Source organism: Pelophylax lessonae (assembly GCF_965119305.1).
Source record: "Pelophylax lessonae genome assembly, chromosome: 6".
NCBI classification, from domain to species: Eukaryota; Metazoa; Chordata; class Amphibia; order Anura; family Ranidae; genus Pelophylax; species Pelophylax lessonae.
In genome coordinates this window covers 62933612-62954734 of record NC_138773.1, presented here as the reverse complement: position 1 = coordinate 62954734, position 21123 = coordinate 62933612, and the positions used below count along the sequence as shown (strand labels likewise).

General features: G+C 43.1%; 1 protein-coding gene across 3 annotated transcripts in view; it reads left to right on the top strand.

Moving 5' to 3' along the window:
- The window catches only part of TRAF7 (TNF receptor associated factor 7), a 110682-nt gene that overhangs the window by 39179 nt on the left and 50380 nt on the right, over positions 1 to 21123 (top strand). For 2 of the 3 annotated variants that reach the window (XM_082261270.1, XM_082261271.1), the window contains exons 2-5: positions 7219 to 7266; positions 13247 to 13304; positions 15891 to 15982; positions 17023 to 17139. In XM_082261270.1, the coding sequence (XP_082117396.1) occupies positions 13253 to 13304; positions 15891 to 15982; positions 17023 to 17139 (261 nt within the window). In that variant the 5' untranslated portion in view covers positions 7219 to 7266; positions 13247 to 13252. Of the gene's footprint in view, positions 1 to 7218; positions 7335 to 13246; positions 13305 to 15890; positions 15983 to 17022; positions 17140 to 21123 lie in introns of all 3 variants that reach the window. The other variant, XM_082261272.1, reaches the window with a different exon arrangement.

The window sequence follows — 21123 nt, the reverse complement described above, 5'->3', positions numbered from 1 at the left end:
GCTACTCACGGCGCGCTGCTCACCGCTGGCGCTGAACTGTGAGTCCGAGTCCCGACCGACTTCTCCCTGCCGCTGGCGCTGAACTGTGAGAATTGTGAGTCCTCCCCCCGCCGACTTCTCCCTGCCTAATTAATATCGCATCCTCGGCGATGCGAATATCACCCACCCCTGCTGCACTATAGTCGATAGCACATCGACTATCGTTCAGCCCTAGTACTTAGCATGCATGAAAAAATATGTCTTGACTAGGTCTTCTTTCGTATGTGGAGGAGTAAAGAAGTCAGTTGTAAGGGGAGTATAAGTCCTGGATGGATAGTTTTTGTAGAGGAGATGTGAAAAGTATTGATCGATAAATATAACTAAAGGCAAACTTTTCCTTTAGTTTTCGATAGAGTAGAGAGGGATTAGAATACCTGTCAGGTTTTTATTGCTGTCTGTGTCCCCATTAGGGAGATTCGCCCTCTCTGTTTGTTTGCCATTATCATTGAAAGCGAAAGTAAAGGAAAATCCCCAAATTCCTGTTGTCCCCAGAAATGTAATAGATGAGAAATCTTCCAATGGGGACACTGGTTCTGGTGACCCCAAAGAATTCCCTTAATTTTCAGAGATTTCCTTTTTGGCTATGGGACAGGAAGTGAAGAGAAATCTTGGCACAGAAATGGGACACAGATGGCAAAATAAAATCTGAGGGGGTTATAACCCTCCCTTATTCTATCCAAAATGTAAAGTTTTGCCTATAGTTAAACTAAGAGTGTGTTTAGAATTGTTACGTGTGGTGGGGGGGGGCACAGCAAGGACTGACAGATGAGCAGTCAAAATAGATCAGAGTGGGACTTAAAGTAATATTAAAGCTTCCGTTTTATTAAAGATGTTATACTTTTCTGCTCTGTGTAATGGTTTTGCACGGCGCAGCCCCGATTCTTCTCCTCCTCTTGGGTTCTCCACCAGTGCTCCTGGCCCCTCCTCTTTGGCGACTGCCTCCATAGAAAACTGATTTCTATGGGGGCACTCGTCCTGGCTTGCTCCCCTGAGCCACCCTGTCTATTGACACAGACAGCTCGGTTACATGTCAAAGGATTTTTGATTGACACGAGCAGGAGCCAATCAACGCATAAAGGAAAAAAAAACCTTATGGCTTTAGAACCACTTTAAAGTAGAACTGTAAAGTTTGGACATTCAAGAGACAATAAGAGTCGGTTCACACTAAGGCGACACGACTCCTTACTACTTCGGGGGCGACTTGTGCATTACATTGCACCACGACTTCGGAGCGACTTGCAGGGACTTCACATAATGGAAGTCTATGCAAGTCGCTCCGAGGTCGCCCCGAAATAGTACTGGACCCTTTTTCTAAGTCGGAGCGACTTGTGTCACTCCTATTAGAACGGGTCCTGTAGCGGTCAATGGACTGCGAGGGAGCGCGACTTGTCAGGCTGACCAAGTCGCGCTAGTGTGGACCGACTCTAAAGCAGAAGAAAACCCTGTTTTGAAAAAAAAAAAAAAACGCTAACAGGTAGGCTTTTTATAACTGAAGAGACTCTGTATGTCTTTTCTATCATAAATGCTTCTCCCTGCCTGTCAGCACTTTTTTCTTCTGAATATGCTCTGAGCTGCACATGCACAGCTCAGTGTAGAGTCTCAGGTCAATTTAGTGCACGTGCACAGAAATGATGTCATTCCAGCCAATCAAGAAAAAAAAATACTCTGAACCTGCTAGAAGACTGGGTAAATATGGAAGTGTGGACATCACAGTACTGGAATTGATCATTTTGCTGGGTACGTGTGCCATAATATGTTGTGCATACTTGCACATTATGGTAAAGAAAAATATTCTGGGAGACCAGAGTTTTCAATGTGCTGTCAGTGGTTGATTTACGTCTGCTTTAACAAGCAGTGAAAGAAATCCACTCTAGGTTTACTACAAAGACAATGAGATCGCAGCTCATCTCCCCTCGCTTCCCCAAGCAGTATGGACTAGGCAGCTGGCCAACAGCAGGTGATGTGAGCTGCTCTGAAACTAACTTCAGTGTCTGTTGTGATCTTTGAGGATGAGTTACCCCACAGTGCCTGCAGCTACAAAGATCAATGAGGGGTTGTTTTAAGGCCTAGCAGCTGACCATGGTTTTACAACACCCCCCCCCCCCCTTTTAAGCAGCAGCCAGACGGGTATGTTCACAAGTAAAGCTCTGCTGCACAAATTATACCTCAGGCACATTTGGTGGCAGTACTGCCGCAACACAACCTATATAGGTGTGCTGTTACACAGTTAATATTCTCATTATTGTAGATGCAATTTACATAGTATATTCTATGATTTATTTACCATGTATTTTTCTATGGGTATTTATTTGCTGCCACCTTCTGGCCTTTTTTGGTAATGCTCTTATTCCTCCTGTGAGCATGATACATCATTTCCTTGTAAACTCCACCCCTGTTCTTCCTGTACTTCCTGTGTCATGGCTGCTTGCATTTGCCTCATGTAACAGGGACTCTTGTATTCCACATGCTAAGCTAAGGAAAGCATCATCTTTTGACCGCATAATACTGAAATCCATTCATTCTGCTGAATTCCTGTTGTGTGATGTTCAGAATAAACCAGCTTTTGGATGAAACCAGTATTGGTGAGTTCAGCTATCTGAGGAGGATTGTCCGCAGTGACCATATCTGCTTGTACAGGCCAGCCACAGAGGTCTCACAAGGGTTAGATCACTATCACACCAATCCGAGTCAGAATAATAGGTGAATAGGGCTTTTCTGCAACAACATTGTGGGTTTTAGAGGGTAAAATAGGTGGTGAGGTGACATAATCCCTCTCACCCACCTGTCAAAAGCCCTTTGAAAACCTATCTTCAGATCGCTCTTTAGAGGGCGACACAAGTGTAAACTAGCCCTAAAGCATAGGAATATGGAAATGTTTATATGGCCATAGCCTGACGTTGTGTTCACTGGAAGGGTTTTAGTCAAAGAGTGCAGTTTTCAGCCTCTTCTGTCCTAAACTGCTTCTCACGGTTTTAGTTTTCTATCTTTAGAACTACCATTAGTTACTTATTCTCTAATTGTAAACGTAATGCATTCCGCTATGGTACATTCCTTATCAGGGGCTGATTTTATAGAAATTCCTTCCCCAAGGGATAATGTACAATATTGATACCCCCCCCCCCCCCTCCAATTTCCAGGCTTTGAACAAGAATAATTACAATTTTACTGCAATCAACAATGCATTTAAATCTCACAGTAATATTGTAGCTATTGCTATTATAGTTGCCACAAACAGAGTGAAGTCAGAATAAAGGTTTTTTTTATAATCTGCTGCAACCACAAAAAGCTCTAATTTGTGCTTCCTGTACGCAGCCTCTTGTCAGATGATTCCATTCTGTATCGGAATTAAGGGAGTCTGCTATGGAAATAGCTCAGTATACCTGCCCTGCACTTATAACAAGCATTTGCACTTTGCCGTGCAGAGGTTTACAACCAGAATTCAGCTTTAGAGGATAACTATACAGTTATTGTTAATAGGTCCAGTTTTCACCTCCCTGTCTTTAATGTAATTGTCACAGATCCTCTGACATCTGCTCTTTGTGACCCATTGGACTTTACATGGGTTCATTTTCCAAAGGCCACTGCAGGGACAGGCAAGTATAAGACTTGGGAGGGAGGCTACAGTGAAAATGGCAGCAGTTGATATCCGGATGTACCACCCAGATGATATCAGAATCCCCGGGCAACAACTTTTGGATTTTTGTAGGGGTCATGCAGTAGATGAGTGTATTATAACTTTATAACTTACACTTGCGCCACGGTGCTGCAGGCTTTTAGGGGTTAAAAGAGGTGGTGAGTAGGCAACATAATGCCTTCTCTCCACCTGCCAAACATCCTTTGAAGATGCAATCCACTGCAGATTTCTCTTCAGAGGGCTAACACTTGTGTAAACTAGCCCCTAGTGAATAAATCAGTTGCTGAAAGTGCTTAAAAAAGGGTTTAGGGGTCTAAAGTGATTCTTAAGGCAGAAGTTTTTTTTTCCCTTTTAAAGTGTATGTAAACCCGATTCATGAAATTTGACCTGGGCACATATATCTGTAGTGTTTACTTATCCCTCTCCAAAGCACTAAGTCCCATGACTTTCTGCTGCTCCTGCTGCGGTTCCGTTCTTCTGTTCTCAGCATTATATTTACTGAAAAGTTCTCCGACACTGGAGATAAAAGCAGCTGAAAATTTGTGTCAGGGTGGGTGCTAGAAAAAGGTTAGCAGAGAGCTGGTCTATTCCCAGCAAAGCTCTGCAAGTATCTTTGTTCTTTTGCCTATGTAGAGGGGGGGGGGGGGTGCCTTTCCTCCAATCAGCTGTCAAACAGTGTATGCCAGAACTCCACTCCCACAGCTGAAATAGGAAGAACAAATTGTAACACAATGTGCACTTTCTAAAGAATATAGCAAGCTGAAGATTGCAGATATACATGTAAAACTTATGTAGGGAGATTTGTTTAATCTCTGTATATCATCTGAAGCTGGGTTTAAGTGAGGGTTTACATCCACTTTAATATATTCTATGAATTAAGTTAAAAAATCTTTTGCAAGCAGCTCCCATTATTCCCCCCCCCCCCCCCAATACCTGAGCCTGATGTGTATGAGAGCAGAGGCTCTCTCTCTTCATTGACTCAGACACAGGCGGGAGCCATTGGCTCCTGCTGCTGTCAGTCACAGGCAGCGAGGGGGAAGGCGGGGCTGAGCTGTGCTGTTGGTCTTATGGACACACAAAGCCAGCTCAGGAACAAGCACGCACAAGTGCCCACACCCAAAGCAAACGGCTTGCTAGGGGGCACTCGGCAGGGGGGAGGGGCCAGGAGCATCGGAAGGGGACCTGAAAAAATGAGGATCGGGGCTGCTCTGGGCAAAACCATTACACTGAACAGGTACGTATAACACGTTTGTTATTTTTAAAAAGGAAAAAAGTTAAATGATTGGCAAGATTCCAGTCCTGTGTAGTAGCACTGTGAAAGCCCAGCTTGGTCTGCTAGAGATCCTGAGAACATAGCATACAAATCAGATTAAAGGTTCCTTACCTGACTTGCAGACTGACACAAATTACTACGGTTCTTCCACCTCTTTTGTCCTTTAAAATTTTTCTCTGCAGAATTTTGTACTGTTAGAGATAAATTCGTCTTATGTTTTTTTTTTGTTTAGAAATATTAAACATGTCATACTTACCTGCTCTGTGCAGTAGTTTTGTACAGAGCAGCCCGGATCCTCCTCTTCTTGGATCCCCCATCAGCGCTTCAAGCAGCTTGCTATGGGGGCACCCGAGCTAAGCCGCTGCTCTGTGTCTATTAAAGCAGAGTTCCACCCAAAAGTGGAACTTCCACTCTTTTGTTTCCTCCTCCTCCCCCCCCCCCCCTCCGGTGCCATATTTGGCACCTTTCGGGGGGGGGGGGGGGACGAGTACCTGTTTTTGACAGGTACCCTTCCCCACTTCTGGGATACGGCACCGCTGCGCCGTTCCTCAGAAGTTTGGCCCCCTCCTCCACCACCGAGCCAATAGGAATGCGCAGTGCGCATGCACAGCATGGACTCGTCTGTGAGGAACTCCACTTTAAGACATGGAGCCGTGGCTCAGCCCGCCCCTCTCTTTCCTCATTGGGAAAGTCCAAAGGAGAGGAAGAGTCCCGGGTGAGGGGGGCTGCTGCACATAGAAGTTTTTTTTTTCATCTTAATACATAGAATCAGTGGTGTAGCGTGGGGGGTGCTGGGGGGGCCAGCCGCACCGGGCGCAAAATCTGGGGGGGGCGCAGTGTCATGCTGCCATTTAGGAGCCTGCTCAGCCATCCTTAGTGTAGGAATCAGGTAGGTCTCTGTAGTGGTCAGTGTAATTGTCAGGTAGGTTTGGGTAGTGGTCAGGTAGGTCAGTGTAGGAATCAGGTAGGTCTGTGTAGTGGTCAGGTAGGTCAGTGTAGGTGTCAGTATAGAAATTTGGCAGGTTAGTGTAGTGATCAGGTTGGTTAGTGCAGGAATAAGGTAGGTCAGTGTAGGTGTCTGTGTAGTGGTCAGGTAGGTCTGTGTAGGTGTCAGTATAGTAATCAGGTAGGTCAGTGTAGGAATAAGGTAGGTCTGTTTAGTGATCAGCTAGGTCAGTGTAGGTGTCAGTGTAGTGGTCTAGTAGATTTGTGTAGGGGGCGCAAATTACTTACCTTGCCCCGGGCGCTGAAAACCTACGCTACGCCACTGCATAGAATACAATAAGATGAAAACCTTCTGCCTTTACAACCACTTTAATCAATACTTGTGATAGATTGATTACATTTACTGTGTATGTCTGTATGTACAGTATATTGCGCTTAGTTCTTAGCAGACACTTCCTCTCAGTGCTGCGTACGTGACCTATATCTGTGTAGTACATGTTGGGAAATCCAGGCAATATGTTTTGTAACTGTGTCATGGAAACTGGCTGTGTTTGCTAGTGTTGTCTCCACGTGGGCTCTTTCCAAGTGTGTTTAATAGGAACAAGCTGTAGGATTGTAAAGTCCAGAGAGCGTATCTACACTGAGTATGTCCTGACCCCTGCTGCTTCATGCTGCTAATGCCTATTGTTCTGCTGCACATGTATTCACTGCTATATGAGAAGAACCACAGATATGCAGATTGTAAGCTCTTGGGCCAGTACATTTGACTTTGACATTCATACTCACTGGTCTCAGTCTAAAGTGTGTATATATAGCCAACATTTTTTTTTTTATCTGCGGTAAAGTATATTTTTAATGGAGTACATCGTTTGCTAAAGGATTGTGTATAATAAACAATTGCTATTTATTTTCCTTTTAAAAGATACTGCTTTTATATTTTCCCATCCTTTGATGTATCACCATGCTGCTGACCTCCTGCAGCTTCTTTTCACCCACTTCCTGTCTTCAGTGGCCACCTCCTGTCATTGCAGAGGGTTGTCACCCTGTAACAGGAAGTGCCTGAACTTGGACCTTCATGGCAGGACAATATACATATATTTAGAAATATTGAAAAATACTTTTGAAAAAAATGTAACATGCCATAGATTTTATGTGTGTTTTTGTGATTTGATTTAGAGTTATTTTAAGTCTGACAAGACAAACCTGTTGTCAGAGGCAACAGATGGCTGTCTCCCCACCTTTCATTCTTGGAGGGAGACATCTGCCTGCACATGAGAAGCCTGTTAGATAATGTAATGATCTCTTTTTGTTTTCTCTCTTTCTGCAGAGGACCTCCGGTGCAGCCCTGAGATGCCAGCCTAGATTATGACCTCGAGTAAGAATCCACAATTCAATCATTTTTCAACTGGTGCCACGAACATTCCACCAGAAAACAGACTGGGTACCAGCCTTTCCTCCCCACTACTATCTGTTCTTTCTGTTGTGCCACACGCTCCGATATCTGTTCACAATAGAAAGCCTAACTACTGTATGTTATATCATCAGATGTACAGCTGTACACCTTCAGGTCACCCACACTTTCTGTTAACCTCTTATTATTAGAATACAACCCTACCCATTGTTTCAGGTCACATGTATTATGACTTTTGGCAGTCATCATCTATTAGAATTTCATTCTTTAAGAGCCCATTCACACTGCCGCGACTTGTCAGGCGACTTGTCATGACAAGTTGCGGTATGTCGCGGTCCATTGAGTAGTACAGGACCCGTTCTAATAGTAGCGACACAAGTCGCTCCGACTTAGAAGAAGGGTCCTGTACTACTTTGGGGCGACCTCGGAGCGACTTGCATAGACTTCCATTATGTGAAGTCGCTGCAAGTCGCGCCGAAGTCGCGGTGCACGCGACTTCACAAGTCGCCTCCCGAAGTTGTGCCGCTTCAGTGTGAACCGGCACTTAAAGTAGAACTTTGGTCAGTGTTTATACATTTAAATGTTTTTTAACATATTCTAAACAAGCAGTAAATAAATTTGTAACAAACCCCTACTGGCCTCTGCACATTGTGGAGGAATTCATCCTCAAATGTTCCAAAAAAAGTATAGAAGTCCTTTAATTCAGGTCTTGGCACTCCTCTTCCTGTGCACCTTTTTTCTGTTTCCTAGAACTACCATCTTTTGCAGGCTTAGTTAAAGTGTATTCGTTTTGGATGGAGTAGGGACGGGCTAGAAACCTCTGTCATGTTTTTTTTGCGGTTTGTGGGAAGCTCTACCTCTCTTTTTACTCTTTTTGACTGTCCACCAGCAAGACAGAAAATCCAACACTTTACAGTTATCGCCATATGGGGAGATGAGGGGTAATATTCCAGTTGGAACATCCATTTTGAGGACAAGCTGAAAAGGAATCTGGCGCACTTTGTAGAGGTTTATTCTTAGTCCCGGTTCACACTGGGGCAACTTGTCAGGTGACTTAGCCACCTGACAAGTCGCGCTCCATTCAGTGCAATGGAACCGTTTAAATCAGAGCAACTCAAGTCGCTCCAACTTAGAAAAAGGTTCCTGCACTACTTTGGGGGTGACTTGCATTGACTTCTATTCGAGAAGTCCCTTGCAAGCCACGCTGAAGTCGCTCTGCACGGGACGGCTTCAGAGTTGGACAAGTTTGAAGCTGCCCCAGTGTGAACCCAGTCTTATTGCGTCTTCAGGACAAGTAGGTGAAGGAAAATCTTTCCAATGGAACGCTGACAACAAAATAATAAATAAAAATCACAGGCGTTTTAACTCTTTCGTAGAAAAGCTGTGGCTTTAAATATACTTTAAGGCAAAGGGGTTGATTTACTAAAGGCAAATATACTGTGCACTTTGCAAGTGCAGTTGCTCCCGAGCTTACCAAATGAGCAGAACCTCTGCCGACTTACATCATCCAATCATGTGCAAGCAAAGATGCTGTTTTTATCATTTCTTTGCATGTGATATTCTTTGCAAAAGTGAAGCTTTACCTAATTTTACTAAGCTCTGAAACAACTGCACTTGCAGTGTACAGTATCATTGCCATTAGTAAATCAACCCCAAGGTGTAATGTGCCTTAAGCCTGGTACACACTATGAGTTATTTTCTGTTCAACCAACCTGGCGGGTTGAACGAAAAAATAAACTATCAGCTCCGGTCGGAGCCATTGTACTAACGAACCAAAGTTAGTACAGCGATCCCCCCTGCTAAACTGTTGTGTTCTGACAGGGAGATCCCCCCCACCAGAATACTCTGATCATTGGCTGAGAGCGCTAATCGGGAGCCAGTCAGCTGCTGGTTTTCCAGGATGCTCTAATAAAGTATATTTAAGATATATGGGAACCCTATCAAAGAGGCACCCTCATAGATCCTATTAGAGATGTGACAAATGTTAAATAAAAAGTCAAAAACTATGAACCATACTTAGGCATGGGAAGTGCCCAGTACTACTAAAGTGCAATAAACATTGTATACCCATAATGTGCCTGAATATATACAATATCTCACAAAAGTGAGTACACCCCTCACAGTTTTGTAAATATTTTATTATATCTTTTCATGTGACAACACTGAAGAAATGACACTTTGCTACAATGTAAAGTAGTGAGTGTACAACTTGTAAAACAGTGCAGATTTGGTGTCCCCTCAAAATAACTCAACACACAGCCATTAATGTCTAAACCACTGCCAACAATAATGAGTACACCCCTAAGTAACAATGTCCTAATGGAGCCCAAGGTGTCAATATTTTGTATGGCCACCATAATTTTCCAGCACTGCCTTAACCCTCTTGGACATGGAGTTCCCCAGAGCTTCACAGGTTGCCACTGGAGTCCTCTTCCACTCCTCCATGACAACATCATAGAGCTGGGGGATGTTAGAGACCTTGCGCTCCTCCACCTTCCATTTAAGGATGCCCCAGAGATGCTCAATAGAGTTTAGCTCTGGAGACATGGCTTGGCCAGTCCATCACCTTTACCCTCAGCTTCTTTAGCAAGGCAGTGGTTGTCTTAGAGGTGTGTTTGGGGTCGTTATCATATTGGAATACTGCCCTGCAGCCCAGTCTCCAAAGGGAGGGGATCATGCTCTGCTTCAGTATGTCAAAGTACATGTTGGCATTCATGGTTCCCTCAATGAACTGTAGCTCCCCAATGCTGGCAGCACTGACTCAGCCCCAGACCATGACACTCCCACCACCATGCTTGACTGTAGGTAAGACACACTTGTCTTTGTACTCCTCACCTGGTTGCCGCAACACACGCTTGACACCATCTGAACCAAATACATTTATCTTGGTCTCATCAGACAACAAGACATGGTTCCAATAATCCATGTCCTTAGTCTGCTTGTCTTCAACAAACTGTTTGCAGGCTTTTTTTTTACATCATCTTTAGAAGACGCTTCCTTCTAAGACAACAGCCATGCAGACCAATTTGATGCAGTATGCGGCGTATGGTCTGAGCACTGACAGGCTGACCCCCCACCCCTTCAACCTCTGCAGCAATGCTGGCAGCACTCCTACATCTATTTCCCAAAGACAACATCTGGATATGACGCTGAGCACCTGCACTCAACTTCTTTGGTTAACCATGGTGAGGCCTGTTCTGAGTGGAAGCTGCCCTGTTAAACTGCTGTATTGTCTTGGCCACCGCGCTGCAGCTTAGTTTCAGGGTCTTGGCAATCTTCTTATAGCCTAGGCCATCTTTATGTAGAGCAACAATTCTTTTTTTCAGATCCTCAGAGAGTTCTTTGCCGTGAGGTGCCATGTTGAACTTCCAGTGACCAGTATGAGAGAGTGAGAGCGATAACACCAAATTTTACACACCTGCTCCCCATTCACACCTGAGACCTTGTAACACTAACGAGTCACATGACACCGGGGAGAAAAAATGGCTAATTGGGCCCAATTTGGACATTTTCACTTAGCGGTGTACTCACTTTTGTTGCCAGCGATTTAGACTTTAATGGCTGTGTGTTGAGTTATTTTGAGGGGACAGTAAATTTACACTGTTATACAAGCTGTACACTCACTACTTTACATTGTAGCAAAGCGAAATTTCTTCAGTGTTGTCACATGAAAAGATATAATAAAGTATTTACATAAATATGAGGGGTGTACTCACTTTTGTGAGATACTGTATGTATCAACAGGGTACTCGCGACGGATCGAGTTGTGTCCAGGCCGTTGTGTCTTCCATGCTGTTTGCTGTGAGATAACATGATAAGCACTTTTTTTATCAGCTGAATGTAAGTGTTCTAGCTTTTAACAAATCCCCAAATGCTAAGGTTTTACACTATGTAGATGTGTCCTGTTTCTTTTTTTGCTGGAGGAAAATTCACTTGAGAATCATTGAGAAGAAAGGTTTTATGTTTATGTGTGGAGCTAGAGGTCCCTTAAAGTCAACCCAAGGAGTGTTCCTTGGAGGGTTCCTTAGAGTTGCCATAAGGAGTGTCCTGTGGAGAGTGGTTGAAGAAACATCCCTCCATTGGTGTATATTCACCCTTGCTTGTTTGACCCATTAAACGTATGCTGATTGGGTTCATGAGATCTGGTAAGCCTCCTCGATTCTTATAAGTGGTGGATACCCCTCACGGTGGTGAACCTTTTGGCGATTTTTGGGATAGTCAACCATTTTTATTGGAGCATTATCCTTGGGACTCTTCTTGTCACACTGTCTTGGACTTTATTTACAGCTTTCCTCATTTCTGTACATTTGCAACTTTCACAATATGTTTTGATTTCATTCATTGCACTAGTCACTGTGTTTTGTGTTACGCTATGGTTTATGCATTTTTTTTGCTATTAAATTAGCATATATGTGTGAGTCAATTACGAAATTTACAAAGGAACTTTTGTGGGTACCGACTAGTTGAGGCCCCCATATATCCTCTTGATACATATGTATTCAGGCATTATATGAGTATACAATGTTTATTGTACTTTAGTATTACTGGGCACTTCCCATGCCTTAGTATGGTTCATAGTTTTTGACATTTAACATTGGTCACATCTATAATAGGATTTATGAGGGTGCCTCTTTGATAGAGTTCCAGTATATTTTAATTTCACTTTATTAGCGCTGCACATTTTTTATTCGTTTTATACACAAACCCATTTGTCCTTTTTATATATTGGGACTTGATCGCGGTACTCTTTTTTTAATAATTTCCAGCATGCTCGTCCGTCAGAAGCCGGACAAACAGCGGGCTTCTGTCGGACCGGCTGCCATACACACCGCCCGAATGTTGGCTGGTTATTATTGAACCAATCTATGTCGCCCGGCATTTGGCATGTGTGTATGGGGTTTTATTCAGGTTTTGGTTTACTGCATTAAGATCAGTCAGAGATTTTTCTCTTAAATAGCAATGATTTTACACATTTTGCTTGCTGCTTTTTGCCTTTTTAGGTCAGTTAACCTAAAACTGATCTTTCGGTATTTGGTAGATGCTGGAAAGTTACCCACTTGGCATTTTCTTATGTCTCTCAAGGAGTCTATTGATGAGATCTCTTTGCTGAGTTCCCAGGTCTGCTGTGACCATTAGGAGCTCCCAATCTCCCTGCTGAATTCCTTTTTATTTTTATGGGTCCATGCACACTGGGCTTAAGACAGGAGTTTTGTGTTTTTATCTCCTGCCTGTAGAAGCAACTCAAAGTTATCCTATGTGTCCATACACATTAGGGTGTTTAGAGGTAAATTTTAAGAGGAGAGTTTAGAAGTAAAAAAAAAAACATTACAAGTGTGTTTTTGTGAGTTTTGGGGCAGACAAAAATTAAACGCTCATAAACGTGCCGTTTAGGAGCTTTTAGTGTATTCAAGTGTACATTGATTATAATGAAAAATGAGCAGAGGGGAATGTTTTGGGGAAAACAAGCTTAAAAAATGTATTACATCCTAAACTCTTGTGCAATACAAGCTATTATGAGCATTTGTCTGCTAGTGGATCTGGCATTTTATTCTGCTCCTAGTGTGCATGGACCCTAAATTATGCAGTGTAACAGGAAGAGCTAGGACTGCACCAGGGTCGAAAACTGTAGGATGCCGATCTCACAGTTGAACTATCCAAGATATGCTGTACAAGAAGCCCACCAGGCTCCGCCTATAATTACAATATAAAAAATCAGTTTTGGGTGGACATACCCTTCTTTCCTTTCTTAGGTCTCCTTTCTTAGCTGACCCATCCAGCTCTTGGCAACCCTTTCTGTGTTTTTTTTTTTTTTTTTTGCTACTTTTGTGTTCCTCACCACGTTAGGCCATTTCTTTGTATTCCTAACCACATGTTAGTCCAATACTTTGTATTCCTAACCACTTGTTTGGCCATTGACTGCATGTATGCATTTTTTATGTTACAGACCAGAATGGAAACTACATTTGGACCAGCATTCACAGCAGTGACAACAATTACAAAAGGTATGTTCAATGAATTCAATTAGAATACGTGTAATTGGTATTTTGCAGATGATATATAGTTATTAAAAACTTAAAGTGGAAGTTCAGGCAAAACCTAACTAACTAACTCTAAACCTACTCTCCCCCCACATTCTAAGCTTTATATATCTAACTGTAAAGAAAAGATCACTATATTTACCTTTTCTGAAGCCGTTCTGGTCCGGTTTTCAGCAGCGCCCTCTATCTGTTGGAGACAGCTGACCACGGCTAGAAAGTGACGTCACCCATTAACTTACTATGGGGCTTCCGTTGTTGGCTACCTCTCCTACACACCAAAGCCGCTGCTGACAGCTCAGCCTGAGACCGGACCTGCTTCAGAATATAGCAATCTTTTCTTTACAGGGTTAGATAGATCAGGCTTAGCATGGGGGTTGAGTGTAGGTTTAGAGTTATTTAGGTTTTGCCTCTTATTCCACTTTAAAGAGGAAGTAAACCCACTTAAAAAAATGTGAAAAAAAAAAAAAACCTGTAAAGACAAAGGTGCATCGCATACTAGCTCATTATGAAGTACTTACCTAAAAACGAAGCCCCCTCAGTGCCGACAGTACGGCCGACATGTTAGGCCGTCCTGCTTCCTGGATCTCGTCCTCCGGCCATCTAATTGGCCGGGGGCGCGATTACATCACTCCAGCACATGCGCACGGGAGCCGCCGTTCACGGCACTGGGATCTGAAGGGACGGCTCGGGTGGCCGTTCCTTCAGAGCGCATGCGCCGATGACGTCATTGGCTGCATGCAATGTAAATATCTCCTAAACGGTGCAAGTTTAGGAGATATTTATAGCACCTATAGGTAAGCCTTAATGGAGGCTTACCTATAGGTAAATGTCAACAAAGTGGGTTTACAACCGCTTTGTCCATGTCTGTGGCAAATGTCATATTGTAAAGAGTTGCATGAAAATAATAGGGACTTTTCTAATAGCAATTTTTACCTATTTTCCTCTCATTAGTTTAAATAATTTTGATGTATACGTTGTCCTCAAATAAGTAGGTACCAGTATTGTATGTAATTTACCTGCAGCTAATCTTTCCCCATTACTGACTTTCCATGCCTTGTTCTGCACTGCATCTCTGTGTGGAAGCAGCCAACTTGGTAGAGGCAGGACTTTGCTTCCTCATTTCAGAGTTAAACCCAACTGATAACTGAAAAAAAGTCACCAAAAAAAAAGGTCACACACACACACACTATTTAGTTGGCTTTGATTACGCCACGCATTCGCTATGGCATTGTTTCGATAAGCTTCTGCCATGTCGCAAGATTTATTTCCATCCAGTGTTGCAATAATTTTTCACCAAGATCTTGTATTGATGATGGATGAGTCAGACCCCTGTGCAAAGCCTTCTCCAGCACATCCCAAAGATTCTCAATGAGGTTAAGTTCTGGACTCTGTGGTGGCCAATCCATGTGTAAAAATTATGTCTCATGCTCCCTGAACCACTCTTTCACAATTTTAGCCTGATGAATCCTGGCATTGTCATCTTGGAATATGCCCGTGCCATCAGGGAAGAAAAAATCCATTGATGGAATAACCTGGTCATTCAATATATTCAGGTAGTCAGCTGACCTCATTCTTTGGGCACATGCAGTGGATATCCAATAGGATAGTTACTGCATGCTTAGTTTATTTAGTTGCTTAGTTAATTCCAGGTTTTTTTGGCCAGGCAGTGTACTTGTGCTTTGTAGATCCTTTGAGAACAGTCAACAGCACAATAGTAACATCACCAAGGGGTTGATTTACTAAAATAGGAGAGTACCAAGTCTGGTGCAGCTGTGCATGGTAGCCAGTCAGCTCCTAACTTCAGCTTGTTTAGTTAGGTCCCTTTCACACGAGCGATCCTATCAGGCCTGTCAATTTTTCAGATGGACCTGATCAGACCCTCCAGTCTCTTCTTAGGAGTGTCGGATGTCAACTGCCGCCATCCGATCCTGTCCACCAAAAACAGATGAATAGGGGACCTTTTCCCCATCTGCCTGGCTGATCGGATGGAAATAAACGTAAACATAGCGGAGCAGACACGGACCCGTCATCCACCTGCTCTGTGGGGATCAGCTGGAAGCTGATTGGTTTCTGTGCAGAGCCTCACCAGATTTTGTACTCTCCAGTTTTAGTTAATCAACCCCAAGTCACACTCCAGATACCATGAGACTAGACGTCAGAAAAAAGTAGCGACTTTGATGACCTCATACTGCAGAATTCAATATTAAGGCTGAAGGCATATGGATGCCTAGGCACAGGAAGTGCACTGCTATTTTTAGGAGGAATTCAAGAAACAAGGTAGTTTTTTCAGGGTACTGTTTAAGCACAATTTACATTCCTACATGTTTAATATAACATAGCAAATCTTCCTATTTGGAGTTCGGGTCCACTTTAAACAGTTTCACATAGTACGAATCGGAATGACAAAGGCCTGCACAGGCTTAATTGAGCTGTAAGTTTGTTGGTAGTGTTTAGAGAGTTTTTCCTTACATTGCCTTACTCCATGTGTGCAATTACAATAAAAAAAAAAGACAGGACTGGGTACCAGTATCCCGCTTTTTTATCTTGCAGCTGATAGTGCGAGTACCTTTAAACAGCATCGCAGAACGCCATCGACATCCAGCACTTTAGCATTTTCACCCAGGGATGAAGATGATGTTATGGTGAGTAGGACGACATCAGTGCTCAATGCTGGCATACATGAGCCATGAACAATTCCACCTCATAACACAGACATTGTAGTGCTGAGAAGGAGATGGGGTATGTATGACCAGGTCTGTTAGATTACTGCTGCACTGGTCGGTATGGTCAAATTCTAGTGCCTAATGGAGTGCGCAGTCATATTCGATACACTGTGCTATTGCTATAGACAAAATAAAATGGAAGTTGTTAGTACTGTATCTATGACACTAAAAAATATCTACTTCTGTGACTTCAGTTGGGCCTTAAAGCAATGGGCGGTTTAACTTTCCAATATCCCCTCTCATCTGGTTCCAGTGACAACCATTAAATCTAAGATCTACATTCACCTTCTGTCATCAAAACAATAGGTTAGTTTAGTACACAGGCAGCAATAAATATCTGACTGAGGTTCTACTCCTTTCACACACTATCCACTGGCTGTGAAAGGGTTAAGAAGTGTTGGCATTGTCCCAGTGGGAATATCATTCCCAATATATATTCTCCATTCGCCCCCCCTACCCAAACCCCCCCTTTCTTCCCACACGTTTAGTAAATCCCCTCCTTCCCTAGTCTCCTCACATCTCCAGCAGGAAGCAGCCGAGCAGCCTGAATTCAATAGGAGGAAGTGTCTGCATATACACTCTGGACAGAGCTGGCAGGACTTAACCTGGAGCAGTCACCGAATCATTCTCCACAGGGTGCTGGGGATTCGGGGGGACGTGGGTCCATCAGACTGCAAATGTCGCCCATAGCATCAAAAACCAGTGAAATAGCAGCACTTAGCAGAACTGCCATACCAGCCTTCTGCAACATTTAAAGATTATCTGTACAGAGAACAATTGAGGTTGCTGGATATATAATGGCATTCTATTGGACATACCCCATTCCAGTTCCTAGCATGGTGTGTGGACATTCATTTGGATCATTGTATTCCTAAGAGTTGCAGTCTGCCCTTTTGGCACAGATCGGAAGCCTCTGCTATACTTTATCTCAACCCCTTTTGGATTTTTTCTTTTTCCAGCCTCCGATTAGCACCTCCCGGCGCTCAGATTCAGCCATATCGGTGCGTTCTCTTCATTCAGAGTCCAGCATGCCCTTACGCTCCAACTTTTCACTCCATGAGGAAGAAGAAGAGCCGGTAAGGAGAAAATCTTAAAGCTCTCACAGAATCTGTAAGTAGCCAGGAACTGGATTGTCTTTCATGTTTTTAACTATCCAGAAGTATTCGCTGGAGCCAAAACTCGGCAGAAGCTAAACCTTCCAGGCATAAGTCTGCAGGCTTTTGTGACAACTGTTTTCTGATGTTCAAGGGATCCTGCATACAATCCAGTGTGCATACAGATAGTTAAACAGATGACACATAGATAAATACCGCTGGCCTTACAATGTATAATGCCATATGTTAGTGGATCTTTACCCACTTGTCGCCCGCCCTCAATGTACTCCAGACGAGTGGCTGCTGAAGGCAAAGTGACGTACTGGGTTTGATTATAGAAAGGAATGGCCGGCACTCAGGATGACATCCAACGAAAATGGTATTCCTTTATTGAAAAGACATGTACAACGCTGTACAAATGTTTTTTTTTATTTTTTACAGTGTTGCACGTGTCTTTTTAATAAAGAAATACCGTTTTTTCATCCTGAGTGCCGGCCATTCCTTTCTTTAGTATGTTGGAGATGTCGGCAGCCTCGAGGTCTGAGCACCGAGCCGAGCTGTTATGTGGGAAGATTGTATCGCTTACACACCTGTTTTCCCTTGGGTTTGATTATTCACAGTGGGAGAATGTCAGCAAATCCCAGCCAATGGTTCACGGCTGAAACGTACTGATCAGCTATGTTCATTCACAGCTGAGAGCTCTCTGACATTCAACACAGGGCTCCATACAAAGGGAGCGATCTGTCAATTTCTCATCCCTGCCAATCTGGGATGAGAAATTGAGAGATCGTTAGTAGAAAGCAGCACACTTTACACAGTTAGGCACATATTTAACCCCTTGATCTCTCTAGATGTTAACCCCTTTCCCAGCCAGTGTCATTAGTACAGTGACAGTGTATATTTTTAGCACTGATTACTGTAATAATGGCACTGGCGATGTCAGTGGCAGTCAGTTAGTTTTCGATCGTCCGCCGCAATATCGCACTCCCATTATAAGTCGTTGATCTCCACCATTAGTAGTATAAAAAATTTTTGTTGTCCGTTTTTCGTCCGTTTTTCATCCGTTTTTCATCCGTTTTTTTTTACATCTACTACCAATGAAAAAACGGATGAAAAACGGACCGTTTGTCCGTTTACATCTGTTTTTTGTCCGATCCGTTTTTTTTGACGGATGAAAAATAGGACATTCATCCGTTCAAAAATACGGACATTGACGGAAGCGGATGAAAACGGATGTTAACGGATGATCATCCGTTGTTATCCGTTTTTCCATAGAGATGCATTGATGTCCGTTTTTCATCCGTCAACGGATGGATGAAAAACAGACAAACGGACCGTATATGTGAAAGGGGCCTAACTCCTAAGCTGGGTAGGTAAATAGGTGTTTTTAGTTTATTACCCACAGAGAACACTTTTTCTTTAATGTTCCCTCATGTTGTCCTCTTTGTGGAGCCCTGGATAACCATATTGTTTGTTGGCATTGCCCTGATATACACCTCTGCTGTATCCAGCAACCCTGATTTATATCCCAGCACAACAGCTATGCTGGATGATACAGGAAGTAATATCTGTAACTAAGCTGCTATGGACCAATCAATTTCATCCATTGGAACATAGAAAACCCCTTTAATTGCTAATACTTAAATGCCCAAGTCACAGCTGTCATTAAACATATCACCATAAGTATGTGTGCACCATCCAGATGTGTATCAGACATGTATGTAGATCAGATAATTTTGTCATGGCAACTGGGCCTTTGTCCTTGTGCTTATCACACTTCCTGTTCCAGTCTATTAAAAGACTGCAGGGAAGGTTGCCAGTGACTGATAGCAGAACAGTTCCTTAAGAGTAGATACACTGGAGATCTAAAAAAAAAACGTCACTTGTCCCCCCCACACAAAAACATTCAAATACACATGTTACATATTATAAATGGGTGCTGTTTAACATTGTATACACTTGTGATTAGCACTCATGTAAAGAGAAATTGTATTGATCTGTTTCAATGGTTTTTTTTTTTGCAAGTTTAAAGTGGATCATCTGATTGTATATCAGGATTTTAATCATGTGTGTACAAATCTTATCTTGCCACAAAACGGTTTATTCAGGGTACACCCATGGTGCGGTATTTTATGTATGCTTGCTGTGTATAACTAAGTAAGTCTGGATACACACTGTCAGTTTATTTATGTTCAACCAGTGGGTTGAACGACATCAACACAAGTGATATTGATGCAGCAATCTCTCTCTATGTGTCTTGTATTCCGACTGGAATACACTAATCGGCATTTGCAGCCATTGATCGGAGGCTGTTTTTCCAGCATGTCCCTTTGACAAAAGCGGGTCTTTAGACCGGCTTCTGTGGGACAGACAGCTGTACACACTTACCGAAAGTCGGCCAGTTCCTGCTGAACCAGCCAATTTTCATCCAGGATGTACCGAGATTAAAGTTGGCTATACACAAGATAAAGAGGAGAGATCACCTGATTCCCTCATCTCCGCTTAACAGCATGAATGGATGAATCTGTAGTGCAGGCTATTGTATATGACAACCGGTGCCTTTGTCTGTCATAATACCTTGTGGCCCCTTTCACACGGGCAGTGCGCCCAACGGACTCTTGTTTTGCTCAGCAGCGATCGATTCGCCGTTCCCCGCTGAGCAGGCGCATGACAGCTCTGTCTTCGCTTACTTTGCAGAGATGGAGCTGTCAGATCCCCGCTCTCCTCTATGGGAGATCGGATAAAAACGGACCACCTGTCTGTTTTCATCCAATCTGATCCTCCAGACGGATGAAAAATAAGGTTTCCATCCATCTGGATTTCACGGACTGGATCGGATAGCAGCAGGTAGCGGAGATATCTCCGCTGACATCCACAGTTCCATAGGGCTGCATGGAGCATCCGAACCGGTCCGCCTGAAAAACTGACAGACAGACCTGATCGGAAAGCCTGTGTGAAAGGGGTCCAACAGTGTCTGCATTAAATTGGATGTAGGTGCTGTTTAGCTTGGAATTTTCCACCCAGTTCCTTCAGCTGTGTAATCTGAATATTCTAGTCCATTATAAGAGTGCAGGTGTTGTTTATTAGAGGTTGTCACTTACAGTACATGCTGTAGGCTGTAAGTGTGACATGTTCATAATAAGTGAGATTTACCTGAATAAATTGTAGATATTTATCTCTCTTAATAAATGAAATGGTTAAAAAAAAAAAAATTAGGTTCTGATCACAATTAACATATAAAAATATATATATATATGTATGTGTGTGTGTGTATGTATGTGTATATATATATATATATATATATATATATATATATATATACATACATACATACATACACTGTATATAGGAAGCACAGCACAGAGACTAAGTGAATAGCACTTCTGCCTAGCAGCACTAGGGTCACCAGTGTTCCAATCCCACACTACCTGCCTGGAGTTTGCATGTTCTCCCTGTGCCTGCGTGGTTTTCTCCAGGTACTCCGGTTTCCTCCCACACCCCAAAGACATTCTGGTAGGTTAATTGGATCTTGTCTAAATTGGCCTTAGTATGTGTATATGTGTATGTACTGTATGCGAGATAAGGACCTTAGATTCTAAGCTCATTAAGGGCAGGGACTGATATGAATGGGCAATATATATGTGAAGTGCTACATATATTGATGGTGCTAAAGAAGTACCTGCAGTGAATAATATATACACACACATTCTCTTTAACCACTGCCGATGGGTCAACAGTAATTTTACTGCTGGCCGGCGGCTTCCCCAGGCACCGCAACATATCGGTACTGGATTGCAGTGCTAAGTACTGGGACACTATGAGCAGCCCAGATACCACATGATCCCTGTGCGATCCCGTCACCTAGTAAACAAGAGTCATGAATGGTTTTCCACTTTTTTTTCATAAAGAAGCACCCTCCCTCCCACAGCCAGAACTGTCATCCTTTCCTTTACCTGATAGGTTACT